This window comes from Pomacea canaliculata, linkage group LG5 (assembly GCF_003073045.1).
Source record: "Pomacea canaliculata isolate SZHN2017 linkage group LG5, ASM307304v1, whole genome shotgun sequence".
In the NCBI taxonomy this organism is placed as follows: domain Eukaryota; kingdom Metazoa; phylum Mollusca; class Gastropoda; order Architaenioglossa; family Ampullariidae; genus Pomacea; species Pomacea canaliculata.
In genome coordinates this window covers 4,281,715-4,299,337 of record NC_037594.1, presented here as the reverse complement: position 1 = coordinate 4,299,337, position 17,623 = coordinate 4,281,715, and the positions used below count along the sequence as shown (strand labels likewise).

General features: G+C 43.3%; 1 protein-coding gene across 4 annotated transcripts in view; it reads left to right on the top strand.

Annotated features, from left to right (window-relative positions):
* The first annotated feature begins 2,817 nt into the window (after positions 1–2,817).
* LOC112563732 overlaps positions 2,818–17,623 on the top strand; it is a 49,178-nt gene continuing 34,372 nt past the window's right edge. For 3 of the 4 annotated variants that reach the window (XM_025238003.1, XM_025238002.1, XM_025238004.1), the window contains exons 1-2: positions 2,818–2,964; positions 5,567–5,662. In XM_025238003.1, coding sequence (XP_025093788.1) covers positions 5,651–5,662 — 12 coding nt within the window. In that variant the 5' untranslated portion in view covers positions 2,818–2,964; positions 5,567–5,650. Of the gene's footprint in view, positions 2,965–5,566; positions 5,663–11,562; positions 11,617–17,623 lie in introns of those variants that run through there. The other variant, XM_025238006.1, reaches the window with a different exon arrangement.

Sequence of the window (17,623 nt, the reverse complement as noted above, 5' to 3'; positions counted from 1 at the left end):
ATAGTGTTACCTGCATGTACAGGTAAGACCGTGGGACCTTTGATGTTTGAGCAGGTAAGAATAGCGAAGGAGAGACATAGAGACAACATCTTAATGTACATTGTAGCAATCATGGCGGACCCTTTCTAAAACATGTTCGGGGTGACATTTATTTGGTCTATATATCTGTTTGGATGCTGTATTATTGCTTGTGAATATACTTATTTCTTTGTTATGTTTTGTTTTGTTTCTTCTATCAGAATCTTGGCTGGGTATACTGTACCACAATCGTGCCGTCCGTTTTCTTTAGGTGTTATGACAATATAACAGTTATTGACAGTGGGGGTTGTCAAAAAATAAGATGCAGGCCAGGCTGAGACGGATCTCTGTCTCTCTCACATGCACACCGCACACACTCTCTTTCTCTCATCTTACCCATAACCTCTCCTTCAACTCTCTTATCTATTCCAAGTTAAATTAAATACCCATTCACCCATCCGCTTGATGAGCCAGGTGGTTTTCAACTCATAGGCACACACGAGCATCGGATCACACACGCGCACACAGAGACATAGGCACCCACACAAAGCAGGACCGAGAGTTAAAACAAACTAAAAAAAAATTTTTTTAATCCAGAATGTGTAGAAACGTGCTGTCGAGCAAGATCCGTGATCATTTTCAGCTCCACTGTGTTGTTGAAACTTGAGTTTGTCTCCTGCCCTCTCCTAATGTCTAGCACTCTCCTAACATCTCTGGTTCTAACCAACGTGTTCTGCTGTCTAACGCTAACTTCTCCTAGTGTCTAATGCTAGTCTTTTAGTGTTTAATATTTGTCTCCCGGGGGTGACACCTTGGTCTGGCAGTCAGTGATCCCAACGTCGGGGCAGAAGCGGAAGTTGAAGGCTCCCCCAGGCCTGTGACTGAAAATCGCCACCCAACCCCCGTCCCTCTCTTTCCCTTCAACACTCTTCCTAACACTCCTTCCCCTTCCCCCTTACCGCAAACTAAACCCAGACTTGTACAACACACAAAGCTAGATGATACAGGCCGAGGACAAAAACTACAGTTTTCATCGACTTCACCACACTGCAGAACGAAGCATGTAAGTCTTTTTCTAAGCTGGAGGAGACAGGTTGTGGGGAAGATCTTGTCATGTGACAAAGACCTGATTCAATTTCAAAAGCTGTTGAGCGATCGTTGTGTCCCGGACAGGATGCGAACCAGATTACATCGTAGTCGAACTGTGGAGGACAATCATTCTGCTGATATTAAATCGCTGATGTTTGCTGTTCCTTTTTTGGAGGTGTTGGGTGAGGTGGGGTGGGAGTAAAGAACGTTTGGCTGTCAAGTGCTGGTGTTTGTATTTGAGGGCCATGTAGCGACACTGCGCCCTGTATTTGAACAAGTCGACAAGTGACATTTCGGTCGCTCTGCTCCTCTACTTGGGTCAGACAGGGATAGCTGCACTCCTCCCAGAAAAATGTGTGTGTGTGAATTTACTACGTGACTGAGGTACTCTCGCACGCAAGTGAACACAAACGATAAATTACACATAATGATATATTAAAAGATATATGTTATATAAATGCACCCTATCTGAAAAGTTTAATCTAAAACAATTTCACGGTTAGGTTTCTGCTTCCTATAAAAGTACCCTTTACTCATTGTGATGTGCAAAGAGCCCATAGGGGGCTGGAACTGGCGCTATAAACGTATTATTATGATTATGATGATTATTATTATTTACATTTCACTTTACTCGCAGTATAGAACATATAGCTCTTTTGTAATAGATAGCAAACGGGCATGTTGTCGTGGCTTAATCATAAGAGCCACAACCTAACATTAGACCACAAAATCATTATTTTTAACTCAAAAATAGAATGGAAATCTCATTAAGAGATTCAGATGTTGCTAATTTGAAGATGAGGATATGGGTGGACGCACTAGAACGGTACAGGCTGTGGCTAAGCTGGATTAGGGTGAGACGACTACAGCCGTGAACTACAGATATTGACTTTTAGACATGATACGCGCATGGGGACGCCCTCTGACCTCAGGTGTTTTCAGGTCGATACCCCTATTTGTTGTATATATTGCCTCAAAAAAAGCCCATCATCAGATCGTGTCACCTCTCTCAAATGGCCGTTAAAGTGGCCCTGACACTCTTTCAGTTGCTGAAAAGTACGGTAACCACAGGTAGCTGATGGTGAGATCAAGGTATATATGTATTTATAGAGAACACCGACAAAAGCGACAGATAGCTGCCATGTCGACAGAATAAATCAATGATGATTCAGAGTGAGCCGACGTTTGCAACAGCTGAAAGCAAGTTGATTGTGCAGATGGGTAGGAACACCTGTAAGTGCTTATATACTCACATCTTTGGTTTTAAATCTTTCCTTTGTCAACCAAGATCGACATACTGAACTGAAGTGGCGTTAAAATTAAGTGCTAGACGAGATGGGAACTTTTTTGGTAGCACAGATGTTAAGTGTATTATGGTGTCCTTTCTCAGATAGATTTTTATCTTGTTTTTGTTTTCAGTTTTCGATTATAATAAGTCTTACAAGGAAGCCATGGGTAGGACTTTTTAAGGGAGGCAATCAGCAACTACCGTGCGATTTCTTTTGTGTTTACTTCCCCTTATTCTACTAGCAGACGACTACAACAAAACTGAATAAGAAAATGTTCAACGTCAGTTTTTGTAAGAATTACTTCTTTTCGTAATTCTTAAAGCTTGACTTGGCCTCGTTGTCTGCACAATGACTGGTTGTTTGTTACTGAGAGTGTGATTCTCGTGTAACTGTCGATGAATAAATTTTTAAAGGGCCAATCGCACAGCTTGGAGCCATTTGTCGCGGTGACAGGAAGTACCTTCAATACGACGGTGGGGACAGTTGTATCGACGGTCTAGCGATTGATACCTTACTAAATTCTCTAACTCCGCAGCATTCTCTCAAAATACCTTTTGACGAAAACACAGTGAGTACATATGGTGGACTTTTAGGGGGGCGTAGATTGTTTATTATTTTTTTTATTTGCCTTCAGGTAATGAACATAACATGGGACTGTGCGAGCACTTTTATTTTTAGATCCTATGACAGCATTGTGAATTAGGAAGCAAGACTGTTTGGATAAATTTGCAGCTTAATACTGTCACATTTTTTTGTCGACGACGCCGGTTTGTCGTTGAACACTTTCCTGTTTAGTTATGCTGTCTGTAGAAAGTGTTGATCACGTAGCCTGTGTCTGATTCACGCTAATTTTGTAAAAGACTGCTTGCATTCTTGATGTAGTGTGGCATAGCATTACTACTTGAGTGTTAGCATTAGTACAAGTACGAACATAGCTTATAAGACATGCCTATCTGAGTACGTCAGGCCTTGACAACTGCACCTGGTGACCTGACCGAAGTTATAATGAGCCGCTGGCAAGCGTTTCGCGTTTTGGATAATACGCCTACACAGTCTTGTGCTGGCACAGCATGCTGCTACGGTGCTATTTAAATCTCTCTGCAGTGCTACATTCTCATTCCCCTTCATAGAAGAAAGAATTTTTGGTTAGCTGTCAGCAGAAATTAAGTGACTCACTCACATGAAATGACAAATACGTTAGCGTCTTTGTTTTTGTGCCCTTTTCCTTTTTCCCACACTCAGGCCAACTGACCGGCCAAGAGTTGATAGAAATGATGAATGACTCAAATGCTTGCAGTCGTGAAATTAATTCACAGGAAAATGTACTTAATGTTCTTTTTATTCATATGCTCTCCACTTATATGCACTAGTGATTCATGATCTAATTAATGAATTAAATAATTAGTCTTTGTAATGACATTTGAAATGTCATACAGAGAATCAGCTTGCATTTGAGTAAGGATTAATTAATCTTGGTGGTAGAATTGGTCTTGTGGTTGAAAATTTGGGTCCTTATTTGTTTAACTTGCTGATGCCCTACATTTCCAAATGTGAACACTGAAATGTTACTGCCTAATTCAAATAATGTATACTTGTACATTTTATAAATTTTGTCTTTCAATACTTTCTTAATAATAAAGTAGAGTGTTCAAAGAATACTCAAAATCTTTCATAAAATTGGAGGTGTTGTCATAGATAAAATGTAATTTAAGAACAGATATAGGGAGTATAACATCAGAATAAAGAATTATTTAAGTTTTGATTATTCTTTAGTTAATTAATGAGAAGAGTGTGGTCAGTTTATTGACAGAAGTCGTAAGTGCATGGGTAACTGGTGCATAGTCAAACAAATGTAAACACACATTTGAAAAGAGCAAGTGTCTTGTGGCAAAAATAAGTTTTTTCCCCCCTTGCAAACTGAAATTTAAAAATGTAAAAAAAATTCACTGTATTCTTTGATCCTTCATTTTTAGCCATTTATTAAGAGTTAATTTTGCAGTCCTTTAAGGTGTTACGTTGAAATCCCTGTAGCTGTATGAAGAAGGGATACATCCATTATTATTGTTATTATTTCTTTGTAGAAAAAAACAAACCTCTTATTAAATAATATATATTGATGTGTTGGTACATTGTATTTTATACAGCAGTGTTAATTGCTTCAGATATGAAAAATATCCAATATTTCTTTAATGCTGACATTTGTAGATAAGCTAAAGCATTAACGTTTCTGCATGATACTTTGTAAACAGTTTGTAGATAACCTGCAATTTAAACCTTAAATGCGATTTGTAGAGAACCTTAAGTATTAACATTCCCACAAGATACTTTGTAAACACAATTTGAAGAAAACCTAAAACATAGTATTCCTGCTTGATACTATGTAAACACAATATGAGGTGAAGTACTTCTGGCATTCACTGAAACTGTGATATTGTGCAATATGCAGCCTACTCATAGCATTCTTGCTTGCTTACTTGGCCTACTGCAGTGAGTGCCACATTGCTCATGACATTGGAAGCTTTCATAGGTTTTACTTTTGAGAAGGTGTAAACTAACCAGAAGTGTGGTGGGAGGGCTTCATAAACGGTGTTGTGTTGATAAGAATAATTACAAATGTGTCCCTATATTGAGTGTAAGTAAATGTTGACTGCATACTGTATTTAAAGCTTACATTATATTTATAAATAAAGAGCATTATACTGAAAGGTAACCATATTATTCTAGTCATTTTCAATTATTCATATCCCATTTTTAATCATGTACTGCCTATCTATATTTTTGTCCATTCCATAACTTAAATATAGAAACATTTCTTTATGGTTTAGTTTAGATCATTTATTATTTGAAAACTTATATTTAGTTCTGCTATTATAGTTGTTATGTTCTTCTGTAAGGCAAATGACTCACAATCTTAGGTATTTTCCCTCAGGCTATTGATGTGTCGCATTTTTGAAAGCTGTCAAGGGGAGACTTTAACATGCTTCTAGCTGTTATTGTAGGTTCTTACTGTGATTACTTCCACACATCTGCTAAAGAAGGTTAAGATGAGATTATTGTCTAGCTATTTATCAGTATTTTAAAAGTGCTTAGGAAAACTAATGTGCATTGTTTAGTTGACATATAAGTGATGGAATTTTGTTTTGATGCTACTGTATTTTTTCCTGTCACAGTGTTGATCCTAATCTGCCTTAGAAATGGCAGGATGAAGAAGGGAGGAAAAGAGATAGATTGCTGATGTCAGCAGTGTGCTGCCGATGGACACCAAGGTAAATCAATTCGTTGCAAGTGTTAGCTGTCGGCAGTGGTCACACAGGGTGTGTGTATGCACCTGTGTAAAGTGAGTGAGTGAATATAATAATATGCATGTATCTATACATGGGTTGAGTGTGTTTATTGATGGTCAGTTTCCAGACACAAATAATGCAGATGTTTAAAGACTGAAGCATCTGTTGCAAAAGCACATTTCCAATCAGATGATTATAAGTACAAATATATCGAGCATATGTGGAACACCTTGTCAGGTGATGCATCTCTATCCAGTCCACCCAGCGGTAATACAGGACAAAGGACTGTACTGAACAGAACTTGCTGGATTAAAGATTTGATAAAAAAAAACAAAAAACTGAAGATTGAGCTAATGCATTTATCCAGTTCACGTAGCACAGAACAAGGGACTGAACAACACAAGATATTTTCGTTGCCTATTACTGGTAACTCATGATTTGTGTGAGGGAGGCTTCCAGTAAACTGAAACACTAATAACAAGTCATATTTTACACTTGATTTGACTTTTTTGGTACTATCACTTACACTAAGTTTTTTTTTTGTTTCATTCTGTCTGTCAATTCATTGTTCTCATATTGAGCAAGCACTTCCAACTTTTCTCTGAGGATATAGCCTTTCAGGCCCACACGTTTCTTCAGCCTGACCACAGTGCTGATGTTATCCCCATAAATTCATAGATTGGTATCCCATGGTGACACTAACTCTGCTACTTAAAGGTAACAAGAAGCAGTAGTCAATTGAAGCTCAACAAAAGTATTTCTGCAGGTCTCATTTTAAATTTAATTTATTAATTAAAAACTGTTTTCAAAGTTGTAGAATGAGTTGTTTCTTGTTGACATCTGCAGATATTTTAAGTTTACTTGAACCACCATGCAGCTTCCACATTGACAGAGGCAGGATTAGGTGCAATATAAGGTTCATCTGAGTTACAGAAGTAGAAGCATGCATCTTTATGAATGGGAGTGAAGTATTTGTAAAACAAGCTGGTGTGAAGGGTAGTAACATATTTTTGATGCTACTGTAGCCAAGAATATAAACTTATTCTAGAACAGCTTTCTTGTGTGTATGTTTGTGAAAGAGAGCATTTATTATCTTAAAGATGTGCTGGAGGTGTAACCTTGCTTGTTTTGTTATTGTTGTTACAATAAGAATTTGAACAAAAGGACTTTGATGTTGAGAGAGATTTTGTGCAATGAGAGAGGAAGTATATCTGTGTGTACATGGGCAGGAGTACATGGGCATTCGAGCAGGTGTGAGCAGGTGAATGAATTTAGGTGTGTGTACAATTGGTAACTTTGGTCTTGTCAGTTGCGCTGGGCTCCACTTCTTTTGTCCTGTGCAAGAGGCTGAGTGTTTCTAGGCTTCAAGTAGATCATAGCAGCAGTAGTATAAATCACAAAACACGCCCATTTGTGTGCCTTTGTGTGTGTTCGCGCGCATGTGCTTCTATAACTTCGCACAACACTATCTTGCTCGGGATCGGTATAGCCATAGGAAGCAAGGTATATCGCCTCTCCTCCACGTTAGCCTACTATCAAGGGTGTTCTTTATGCCGGCACAGCAACGCATCAAAGAGGAAAGCGATACACTGTTAATTAATCCCTATTGGAGCCTGTTTGTCTGTAGCGGCCAACTCCAGTAGCTGCTCACACAGATGCACAGTGACGTAGGTGGCGATAAATGATGGAAGCAAAAGGTAGTAATTCTAATCAGCGCCACGTGCCCAGTTTTAGCCTCTGACCCTACTTCCGACGTTTTTTTTGACACCATTTTGATACGTTCCACCAAAGACAGGATTCTCTTCTCTTCCTCCCGCCTGTCAGCCAGTCCATCAGAGAGCATAAAGTATCGTCAAACCGCTTTCGCCTGCTTACCTCCAGCTGTCGCGCTTAACAGCACGGCGACTGCTCATTCCTAGAGGTACTGGAACAACCGGAAGCTGCTAGAGCAGTCGGTGGTTGACGTTTGCGCTCACTTCCGGCATGGATGCAGCACACGATCCTTTTCATCGTGGACGCGACAGTGTCAACGGCAAGCAAAACACAGTGGTTCGCGGTTCGACTGTGTAGTTGTGGTTATTGAAAGTTGACAGATCTGAGCTTCTCACTTTGAAACCCTCAGGGCAGGATTTTACCATAGGAAGGATGACCTAGAGTAACTTTTAGCAGGCACTGAAGCGGTAAGTCATCTGTATCATCTCGCGCTCACCACAGGCAGATAACATACAGTAGAGAGTGGGATTTGCCGGGATATTACCCTTATCGTCTGGGTGGTGCAGACCCTAGGGCCGGGATATGACACTTATCTGGATAGCGCAGACCCTAGGGCTTGGATGGGGGACAGATAGAAAGCTACAATGTCAAGCAGGTCGTCAGAGTTTTCATTCCGTTTCTTAAAACTTGTTTCAGCTGCATTTTGGCTAGACGAGTAATGTGCCCCACCCCATGATATATCTCGACATCTGTGTGTGTGCATGCACGCATGCGTGATTGGGTGAACACGAATAACGGCACCGCCCATTGCTTGCAAGCAAACCGGGTGAGTGTGGTGAGGGGGGGGGGAAGGGTATTGAAGACCTCTGTCCGATGAACACGCGAAGTGCACAGTGAGTCACCGAGGAGTCACTTCATTAAAAAAAAAGCAAACAAACAAACCGCACCAAGTTCACGATAAAAGGATGAAAGAGACATTGGTAAACAAATTGACATTGGACACCTGCATGGTGAAAAACAAACCAACCGGTTCGAAATGACGTTGAGCTTTTTATCTGATTCTCGAATCTTCGTTATTCCCCGCCGAAAAAAACAACAACAAAAACTCGAGGATATCACTCTTTCTCTCATCTCTTGCCCCTGTAATCTTGAACATCATACATCTCTCTGTCCAATATTCAGAGACTGTGGGCCATCAGCATCATCATCTCACCTGAGTTACCGGCTTCGCTTAGAGATTCCAAACTATTGTTGAGGTGTTGGGGCGGGGGTGGATGGTAGTTGAGCGGTTGGGAGTAGGGGAGAGGGTGAGTGAGGTAGACTGAGTACCGGGCTACCTGCGGCGTGATGACAACAGCCACATTTTAGTCTTTGACGAGCTGCCTACGTCACACTTCACCTGTGGGAAAGGGGAGTGTTGCTGGGTGGCGATCAGGATATGGGTATAATTTACTGTCATTCTAATTCATATTCGTGCAGCACTGTCTGTTTATCACACTTAATTCACAGTCGTGTATGGCTCGTTCCTTATCATGTTTATCCACCTGCGTGTATGGCTTTGCTGTTTGTAATTCTAATTCACATTTATTTATGGCTTACTGTGTACCAAGCACGCGCATGTTCTGTTGTCTATCACGATTCAACTGCATGCACGCACCCACTGCTGCATGTGCTTGTCCTGGCAGGTATTCGATTGTATACACATTCTTTTGCCTGCAGTTTTGTGTTCAGGGTGCGCAGCGAGGAACGGTCCTTGTGTTTGATTCTCATTCTTATTGTTTGCTTTCAAGGGTACCTAGCGTTGCCCGGGTTCATTTCTCCCTTTGGATCTTTAATCAGAAGCACAGGCTCTAATTTCCCGCTATAACAAATTAATTTTTAATGCCCTATCACATTACTGGAATCATTAACTCATGACGAACATGGGTCCAAAAATGAGATACGAAAAATCCTATTCCCTATCAACAGAGTACGTTTATACGATATGGCGTTCTGAATTTTTTGCTATTAATTATAAAGTACATGTCATTGTTGTGTGCCTCTTTTTATATTTTGCTGTCTTTTTAAAAACTGATAGGTATGTTGGTGATAGAAAAGTTGTGTATGTATTATGAAGAGAGAGTGGCTCCGGTATGTTCGAACAAGGTAGGAATTATTCCTGTAAATGCTCCTGTGATCGCGCTATTTCTTACTGGAATGATTTTCTGGAATCAGGCACATTGTGAGACTGACATTTGACTGCCCTTTCACTTTAGTCATGCTTATTCGGGTCAGACATTGACTTGCGTTCCGTGGCGTGAGTGGAGCAAGGTAATGAAACTTGTTCCAAGAGTGTGATCAAGGACCGCTGCTGGCTCAGCATGCTTTGGATGCCTGTTTTGATATCTGTTCACTAGCTGGCTGATGTTGACATCTCATTTTCAGTTTGTTGTGATGGCTTTAGCCAATGCCACTGGCCAAACATCGACTTTTCCAAGACTACACGTTTAAAGATGCTCAGGAGAAAAATAGATGTACCAACCAAAGTCTGCTTCTTCCAAGACACGAGTGGAGTACTCCTACAAAATTTGGTTTTGGTCAGGAAAACGTGGATTTGCATGAGGTTAGCCCTATTGAAATTCGGGCGTATCTGTTCAGTGCCGGACATGCTCTGTGATGTTTGCTGTACACTTTCCTTCACGTGTAGAGACATAGTTCTGTACATCAGCATGTACACAGTACAGACAGTACTCGTGTAAGGCAGCGCTGGTGGGATCAGCAGGTCGGAGGTGTTGCGGCATATAGTACCAGACAGACAGCATCCCACCACCACCCGCCCCAGCGCTGCAGTGCGTTTGCAGGCTTCTGTTCTATTCTTGCCGTCACCCATTACCACCACTTTGCCAATTGCGGCATCCGATCCGAACCTCGCGTACCTGAAGCTTTTCTTAGTACCCGGTTTTGCGGTGCCGGTTCGGAGCAGGGGGGTGCGCCCTCTTTCTCCCACCTTTGCGCACGAGTGCACCGTGTGTTATTAGGATGTGCATACCCTGGAGTCGGGCTTGGCCGTGCTGGGGTGGTGAGTGCCATGGTGTCTGCTTCTCACGGGAAGCCCGTGGAAGCTCAGTAACCTGTTGCTAGCAACAGCAACCGCTTTGAACTAGCTAGGCCAGGGCTTGAACATCCTGGTTTAGAGGGACTTGTTTTTGCTTTGCCAATTTGTCCTGCGGAATTTGACCGAGGGGTCAAGACCTATTAGTCGGTTTGGCATAACAAATCTCTCCTGATGCGACATGGCGCTGGGATCCCGCCTACGGCAGGTCGAGAGGGGGTGGATGTAGTCCGAACTATTGTACGGCGTGTTACAGCATATTACAGCGTAATACACTGAGCATGTCTTGTCATTCATTAGTCATTGTTCCCTAAATCCTTTGAGCTAGTGGGAAGCTTGTAGGTACATATGATGTATTAGCGTTGGCGGGCTTCGTGTCCTGGCCCCTAGCGAGTCGAGGTCCAGAAAAACAAGAGCAAGTGTCTCTTGCGCGAGCTGACGAAGCAACTTGGGCAGCAGGATATCCAGCCCACGCCTGCTTCGGTCAAACTCCTGGGTGAGTTTCTCGTACCCCCAGCGCGTCATCCATTATCGTCCCGGGTCTGAGGCGGGAGGGGAAAGGGGGCGAGCAGTGAAAATTAATAGTCAACAAAGACACAAGCCGATGGGTCTCGTTTGTCCTGATTTCTTGTTACACGTACATGATTTGTAAAATTTAAACAACAAAAATTAAGAAAAAGATTAAAGATCTCAACCTATCAGGCCAAAAGGGCTGTTTGAGACCGCGAAGTGTAAGTGGCTCACCGTGTCTGAAACATGGCTATGTGGAAGGCAGAGCCTTCTTCCGCCTCCTGGTAGGTTTCTTGTGAGGGCAGGGTGATTTTCCACTCACGGGCCAAAGAAACCTCGAACCACTTTCTCTCTCTCACACACGCACACAGGAAACTCCTGTTTACCTAGAAGCCACGGGAACAAGTGTGTTGCCGGGGTGAGCTCCATAATCGCCTTTGGCTCGTCTAGCACTTGGTTGCCCCTGTGGTATTACCGGAGCTCCCTACTTAATCTCCCACCAGGCGCGTGTTGGGCAATAAAGGGCGGGGCTGTTCAGGGCCGCGCAGATTGAGATACAGCCCCCTGACGCTGCTCACAGCTTCTCGCTGTCCTGAGAAGGGGTAACTTGTTTAAACTGCAGGTAAGAAGTCTCCGATCTGTTCTCCCTCCCAACGTCTTCTACCTGTCCTCTTAGCCAGCCAAAATGAAGTCGATTTTTTTCCCCGTGGAATGACAAGGTAAAAAATTCGCGAGGAAAATGAGGTGAGGGATCTGAGGTTCTTGTGCAAATATTCGCATTCTCAGGCGAAGAAAGTGGTTCATAGAGTACCCAAACAGCCTCAAACAGGACCTGAACTGCTCCTGTTCCACTTCAGTGAACAGTGCTAGATACGTTGAACGTAAGGGGTGTACATTTCATTTTGAGATACTTTTCAATCAGGTGTAGATAATTGTGACCATGTCGATAGAAGACGACGGAGTTGGAACGAAAATAAAACCATGGTCATCTGACTTCGTGGTCTGATTTCTTTTTCTTATTCTTCCTTAAAATTTGCTTTGTGCATGTTACAAAGTGTAGAGGGGACAAAATTAAGTTCTTTCTGGTTTTTAATTTCTCTTTATTGTTGATATTTAAAATTTTATTTTGCAGCAGTTGTGGGTGCAGCTATCACTGTTTTATTGGGGTAGCAAATAGTTATCTATTGCAGCTCTGTTTGCATGTTACGATCCACTTTCATTGGCGGTCCAAGGGTCAAGATTTTTAGTGCCCATGTAATTGTTACAGATCCTGTATGTGGTAATTTTGCGTTTGTACAGCTTGTGTTCTGCAGGTAGGCGAACGTGCCGGGTGGCTTCGACCACTAAGCCAGTGCACACTGTTTACAGTTTGTGTTTGCGTCAGTTGTTATTCCAGGGATCGTGCAAGGGCGCGAGGGTATTTTGAAAGCGTATGTAGTCCATAATGAAGTCGGTATGTAAAAATATTTTGTAAACGTATTGCTTTTCAACAAATATTGTTACTGAACTATCAAGACGTTTGTCTGTAAGAGTCGACAAACACGCATCGTCAAAATATTGTTGTAAGAACAGCTAGAAAATACTTCGCAAAGTGTGGCTAGAAAAAATGTAAGTCATAAAGATTTAAAAATACACAAATACATGTATGGTGACAAATTTAGGCCATCTGCAGATTTAAAATTGAAAGAAGTCATAGTGCAAGCTGACATTATAGGTGATGTATTTTTTAAGTCATTTTAACCGGAATATTTTGTCCACCCAGTGACTATCCTTGAGAGATAATTTACTATTTTACTCAAATGTGTCTGTCATTTTAGAACTTTGCAAAACATGGTCACGTATTCGATAGTGTGTGTCTGCTTAAAAAGAGTCGTTCGTGTTGTGTACTGGGGCCCGTCCTGAACAAAGTTGTTGTCAGTCGTTAGTGTCTTTCAGCTGGACGACAACCCTCAGACATCTTCAGCTGCTGAATGGTACCCACGAGATGAGCACGAGATGTCAGAAGAGCCACCGTGTTGTAAAGTTCTGACCAGACTTTTATTCCACTGCTCTGGGTTGTTATTTTCTTACCAGTCGGCGCTGTTGTGGTCTGACAACTTATTTCCACTGCGCTGTTGTTGTACCGCGTTGTGTATATTTGATAGTCTAGACCCACGTTCGGTGGCCCCTGCGCCAGGCTTTGTTCAGTGGCAGATGATGAGCTGCAGATGTCGATATTTTTCTGGATGCTTTTTTGGGGGGCTTCCTCTTCGACCTCACCAAGATTGCCGCACAGCATGCGCCTTGTTTCACCTTTGTCGGGATCTGATGCCTCAAGGTTTCCTGCAACATATATTCTTTCAGCATATTGATTGTTTTCTGTCATGGCCACTGATCTGATTGACCAACCCAGAGCTTAGTGCAGAACTGATGTTTCCCAGTCGCTGGTGACCTGTACGTAATATGAGGAGGATTACCTGTTCGCATATTGTCAGCAGGTGATTAGGATCTTATCTGTTTTAACATGTTGCTGCGGTGCTTGGCCTTAGTGATAGTTTTGGCTTTCATGAAAGAGGTAGTCGTACCAGCCGCACTATTGCTTGTAAAGAGTTCGTCGTCTTTTGCAAGATTGTTGACATACAAGTTGCTTCTGTACATGGAAAGCGATTCGTAGATGATTGATAACTGCCATCGCCTGGTAACATGCCCTTGTTGAAATTATTATGAAGAATGAATATTTTCACGCAGAGTATGTTTATTCTAGTCATTAGGTCACAAATACATGACGCCGGGCAGATGGTCTGCACTATCCAGCACCTCTAGCAATACGGGAAAAACTTGGGTTCCTCTGTGTAGGTTTTGCTGTGGTAATGTGGTGACTCCATGGCAGGACGATGTCTACGACGTGTACAGGTGATAAGCGCGCCCCCACAGCCCAGGCGGCAGCACTGCTGCAAGATAACGTCTGCTTGCCTGTCGGCCGGCCTGAGACACCCCAGATAGTACGAGGGTTTGCGCCCCACCAGCCTGCTGCAGGGCAAAGATAACTGGTCAGAGCACAGGTCAGCTTCCACGCAAGCAGCTGTAGTGTGAGACGGGACGGGGATTTAGGCTCGTAGTAGACAGGAACTTATCCCCGAAACTTATTTCCCCGTCTTACTCCTACCGCCTCTAAGTTTTTTAGTTTTATTTTTAATTAGGTTTATATTTCTGTTGCATTTCTTGTCGTGTTTGTATGGCCAGTGAAATGAAAGCCGTGGTTTGTTTCGGGTTTCTCTGAACGGCGTGGCAAAAGGCGTTCTAATAGCATTGAAACATCCGATGTGTCCTCGGAGACTGGCGGAACGGCAGGTTAACCGGTTATACGGCAGACACTTTTCTACCTTGTAGCACCCGCGACATCAAGGGAAGGAGGGCGCGTGCGGCTGTCACCAGAAGTTGTTTCCTCCGAGATCCACTGACTGCGGGCGACACGGTGAATGACCTTTGGCTCATTGGTACTCGTGGGCAATTCCGTGCTGTAAGTGAGCGTTAGACGTGGATGGTGGTTCTGGGGCATCAGACACCTGTATGAGGTGATAGTAAATGGTGCATGTTTGACTCGCGGCGACTCGGCATGTCCTGCCGCGAGTTGGCGCCACGTACCGCACTTCAGGTTTGCAGCCTGAGTGGACGGCCGCCAGTGCTAGTTATTGTTAGTGATAAGAAGTGCAGCCTGTAGTGGGCCTTGTAAAACGCTCTGTTGTTAGTGATTCAGAGTGCAGCCCCTGGTGGGCCATATTTACGCTTTGTCTGCGAGGAAGGGACAGACGTCTCTCCGCTCTTGTGGTCGCCCATGTTTTTTGACGATGGCGCAGGCTTTTTCGCTGAGGTTGCTTAACTCTGGGACTGCCATTCCCCCCGAACCGTGCGTTGACTGCTCCTTGTGTAGGGTGGGTAGCGTGTACAGCCTGTCTTCGGGCTGTCGTGATGCGCCGAGGACTGGGCGAGATGGCGATCACGGGCTCATCCGCGTATTTTCCAGATTTGTCTGGGGTTTTCCCGGGTTGGTGCTAGTACTTTGTCAGCCACAGTGGCACGTCGTCTTGGCAGCTTTTGAGTTACCTTCTCCTGCCAGGATTTAAGCCTGAAAAGAACCTCCTAACTGTCGTTTTGTGCGATCCTGTGGACCTGGTGTCTGACGATGATAATGTTGGTGAAGTGACGATGATGATGCTTCGAGTGATCTTTTCACTAGTAAAAGCGTTACAGTCCAGGCATTCTTGTCCCAGACCGGCTGTCGGCGATGGTTACGGGGGCACTGTCTACCTGCCATAGATGTCTTTTTTAACGGCATGTGGCATCGTTGCGCCAGACAAGCGAAGGTAATGGTGTGTACGGCTTATGGGAGTTTTTTTCTTTTGCCATAGAGCAACGGCCTACATCTGTTATAGAAAGGCTTCTGCACCGAATGATCAGCTGGAGACACGCCGCAAGGGTGCGAGGCTTACGTGCACGTGCTTTCACGCCAAAAGCTTGCATGTGCGTATTCTTTCCCAATCCCCTCCCCATTACACGCACACACATGCATAGTTCATGTCTCCTACAATAGTAAGCTGTGCGTTCGCATTCTTCCTCGGCGGAAATAGCACGCACGCGCGTAAATTGATGCGTCACAGCTGTGCACCGTGATAGGTACCCCTTATCGCTCGCTCGTGAGATCTTCTCCCCCCTCCCCCCATTCCCTTCCTTAGAACCTTCCGACACACACTGGTGCGGTGTGGTGCTTGCTGCTGGCAAGTGTTGTGATTAGCGAGATTTCACACGCCAGGCGTCCTCAGACGTTCGGTGGCGAGGACAGCAGGGAGAGGCTAGCCAGTGAGTTCGTTCTTCTCGCCGCGCGCTGCATTCGTTATGCTGCAGCCACGGAACGTGTAGCGTGACATCACCCGCCCCTAGCGGTCGTCGACCGGCGTCTCGGTAAGTTTGTCGCTATGAAGGCGATATCCGGAAGTATTAAATTTGACTAAAATCGTCTTCTGCTTGAAATGTTTTGTATAAACACGAATTTCACGATGGAAAAAGTGCTCTTTGATGAACTGGGCGTATCCATGTAGTTCATTTTATCCCAGCACCCATCCCCACACTTGATTTCTGGGGTACATGTTCTTGCATGATATCTTCTTGCTTCTGAGTACCTGTGCCACAGGTATCTGTGGGACTTCAGGCTTTATGTGACTTGTTCGCTGACGTAAGATGGGCGGTCCTTTGTCATCAATACGGTGAAGCTTGGTTGTCCTGGGTTCAGCTATCGTCTCGGGCAGGCTGTTCTTTCTGCATGTGACATCTGTTTATAGGTCTGTCTGCCTTGCCGTGATATAGCCTTAGTAGTTGGCGGCGTAAAACATCAACCCCCAACCCAAGATAATGGTCTACTGCCATCGCTTTGTGTCGTAAGATATTCCTCTCGGTCGTGTCTATGTCATGGTATTTAATCCAGATTTGTCACGTTTCTCTCCATGACTTACAGCCGTCCCTTTGTTTTTGTTTCTTATTTTTGAACGAAGATAAGGCTTTACCATTAGATTCAAGGTTTTATGTTTTGCTAGATTCTATTTGAAAGTTCCGGTTTACTGGTGGCTTTTTAAGTCTCAACGCGACTCTTTTACCTATTGCCTACTATTTTATTTATTATTACTTCGTATGTTGGTTTTTATTGTTTTGGATGTTATTATATAACATGTGTGTGTGTGTGTGTGTGTGTGGGGGGGGTGTTCTTAAACATTTTAATGTCTGATTACTTTCTATCGCCCAGATAGAGCTTTAGTTTCTGCACGGTGTAAAACACAACCAACTATTGCTATGATATCGCCTATGTTGCTGCGTGGTGTTAAAGGTCAAGTGGGATGCAGTGTTTTTATCTCACGACTGGGTAAAATTAAATACCAAATAATATTTCCTAACATAGAGGGAATTCTCTCTACACACCATGCATCACCATGCACAGAAAGAGCAGAAACTCGTCACGTCATGTTTGCACACATATATGCCTAATTAACATATGATCAAAGTTTCTCCCATTGGCTGAAACTGATGGCATATGAAGATGAAATAAGCATTTAGTCCTAAGCTATGAGATGCAGTGATTAATCTGCTTCAATTGCCTGCTTTTGCAAGTCTGTCGGCTACTTCATTTCCCTCGATGTTGCAGTGGGAGGGGATCCATGACTACAACAATTCATTGTTGAGTGAAGAGCCACATAGTCTTATATCCGAGGCCAATATATGTAATGTTTCTATTGAATGTCCCCCTCCCCGTTTTCGCTGTCAAAGAATAATATTGAAGATATTTTGCCATAAATCACGTTTGAAAAATACTCTTATGTGTTCACTTACGAATATGGCATCTGTATTCGTTTCTAGCGTCGGTGTTGTGGATGTTTTGGAATGTGAAATGTACAAATAAGTCTCCAGCCCCAACCCCCACCCCAAATCCTCGCTCTGCCTTCCTCTTGTTTGCGGCAAGGCACGTTCATTGTTTCCCATAAGTGCGATGCTTCCAGCAAGAATTCTTGCATTGCCTACGTCTGTGCATCGTTTACTTGTCTCGTTAGTCTAGCGGCGAGTAGTTTGTGCGGGGGGTCACTTTAAGGACGTCGCTGAAGTGACAG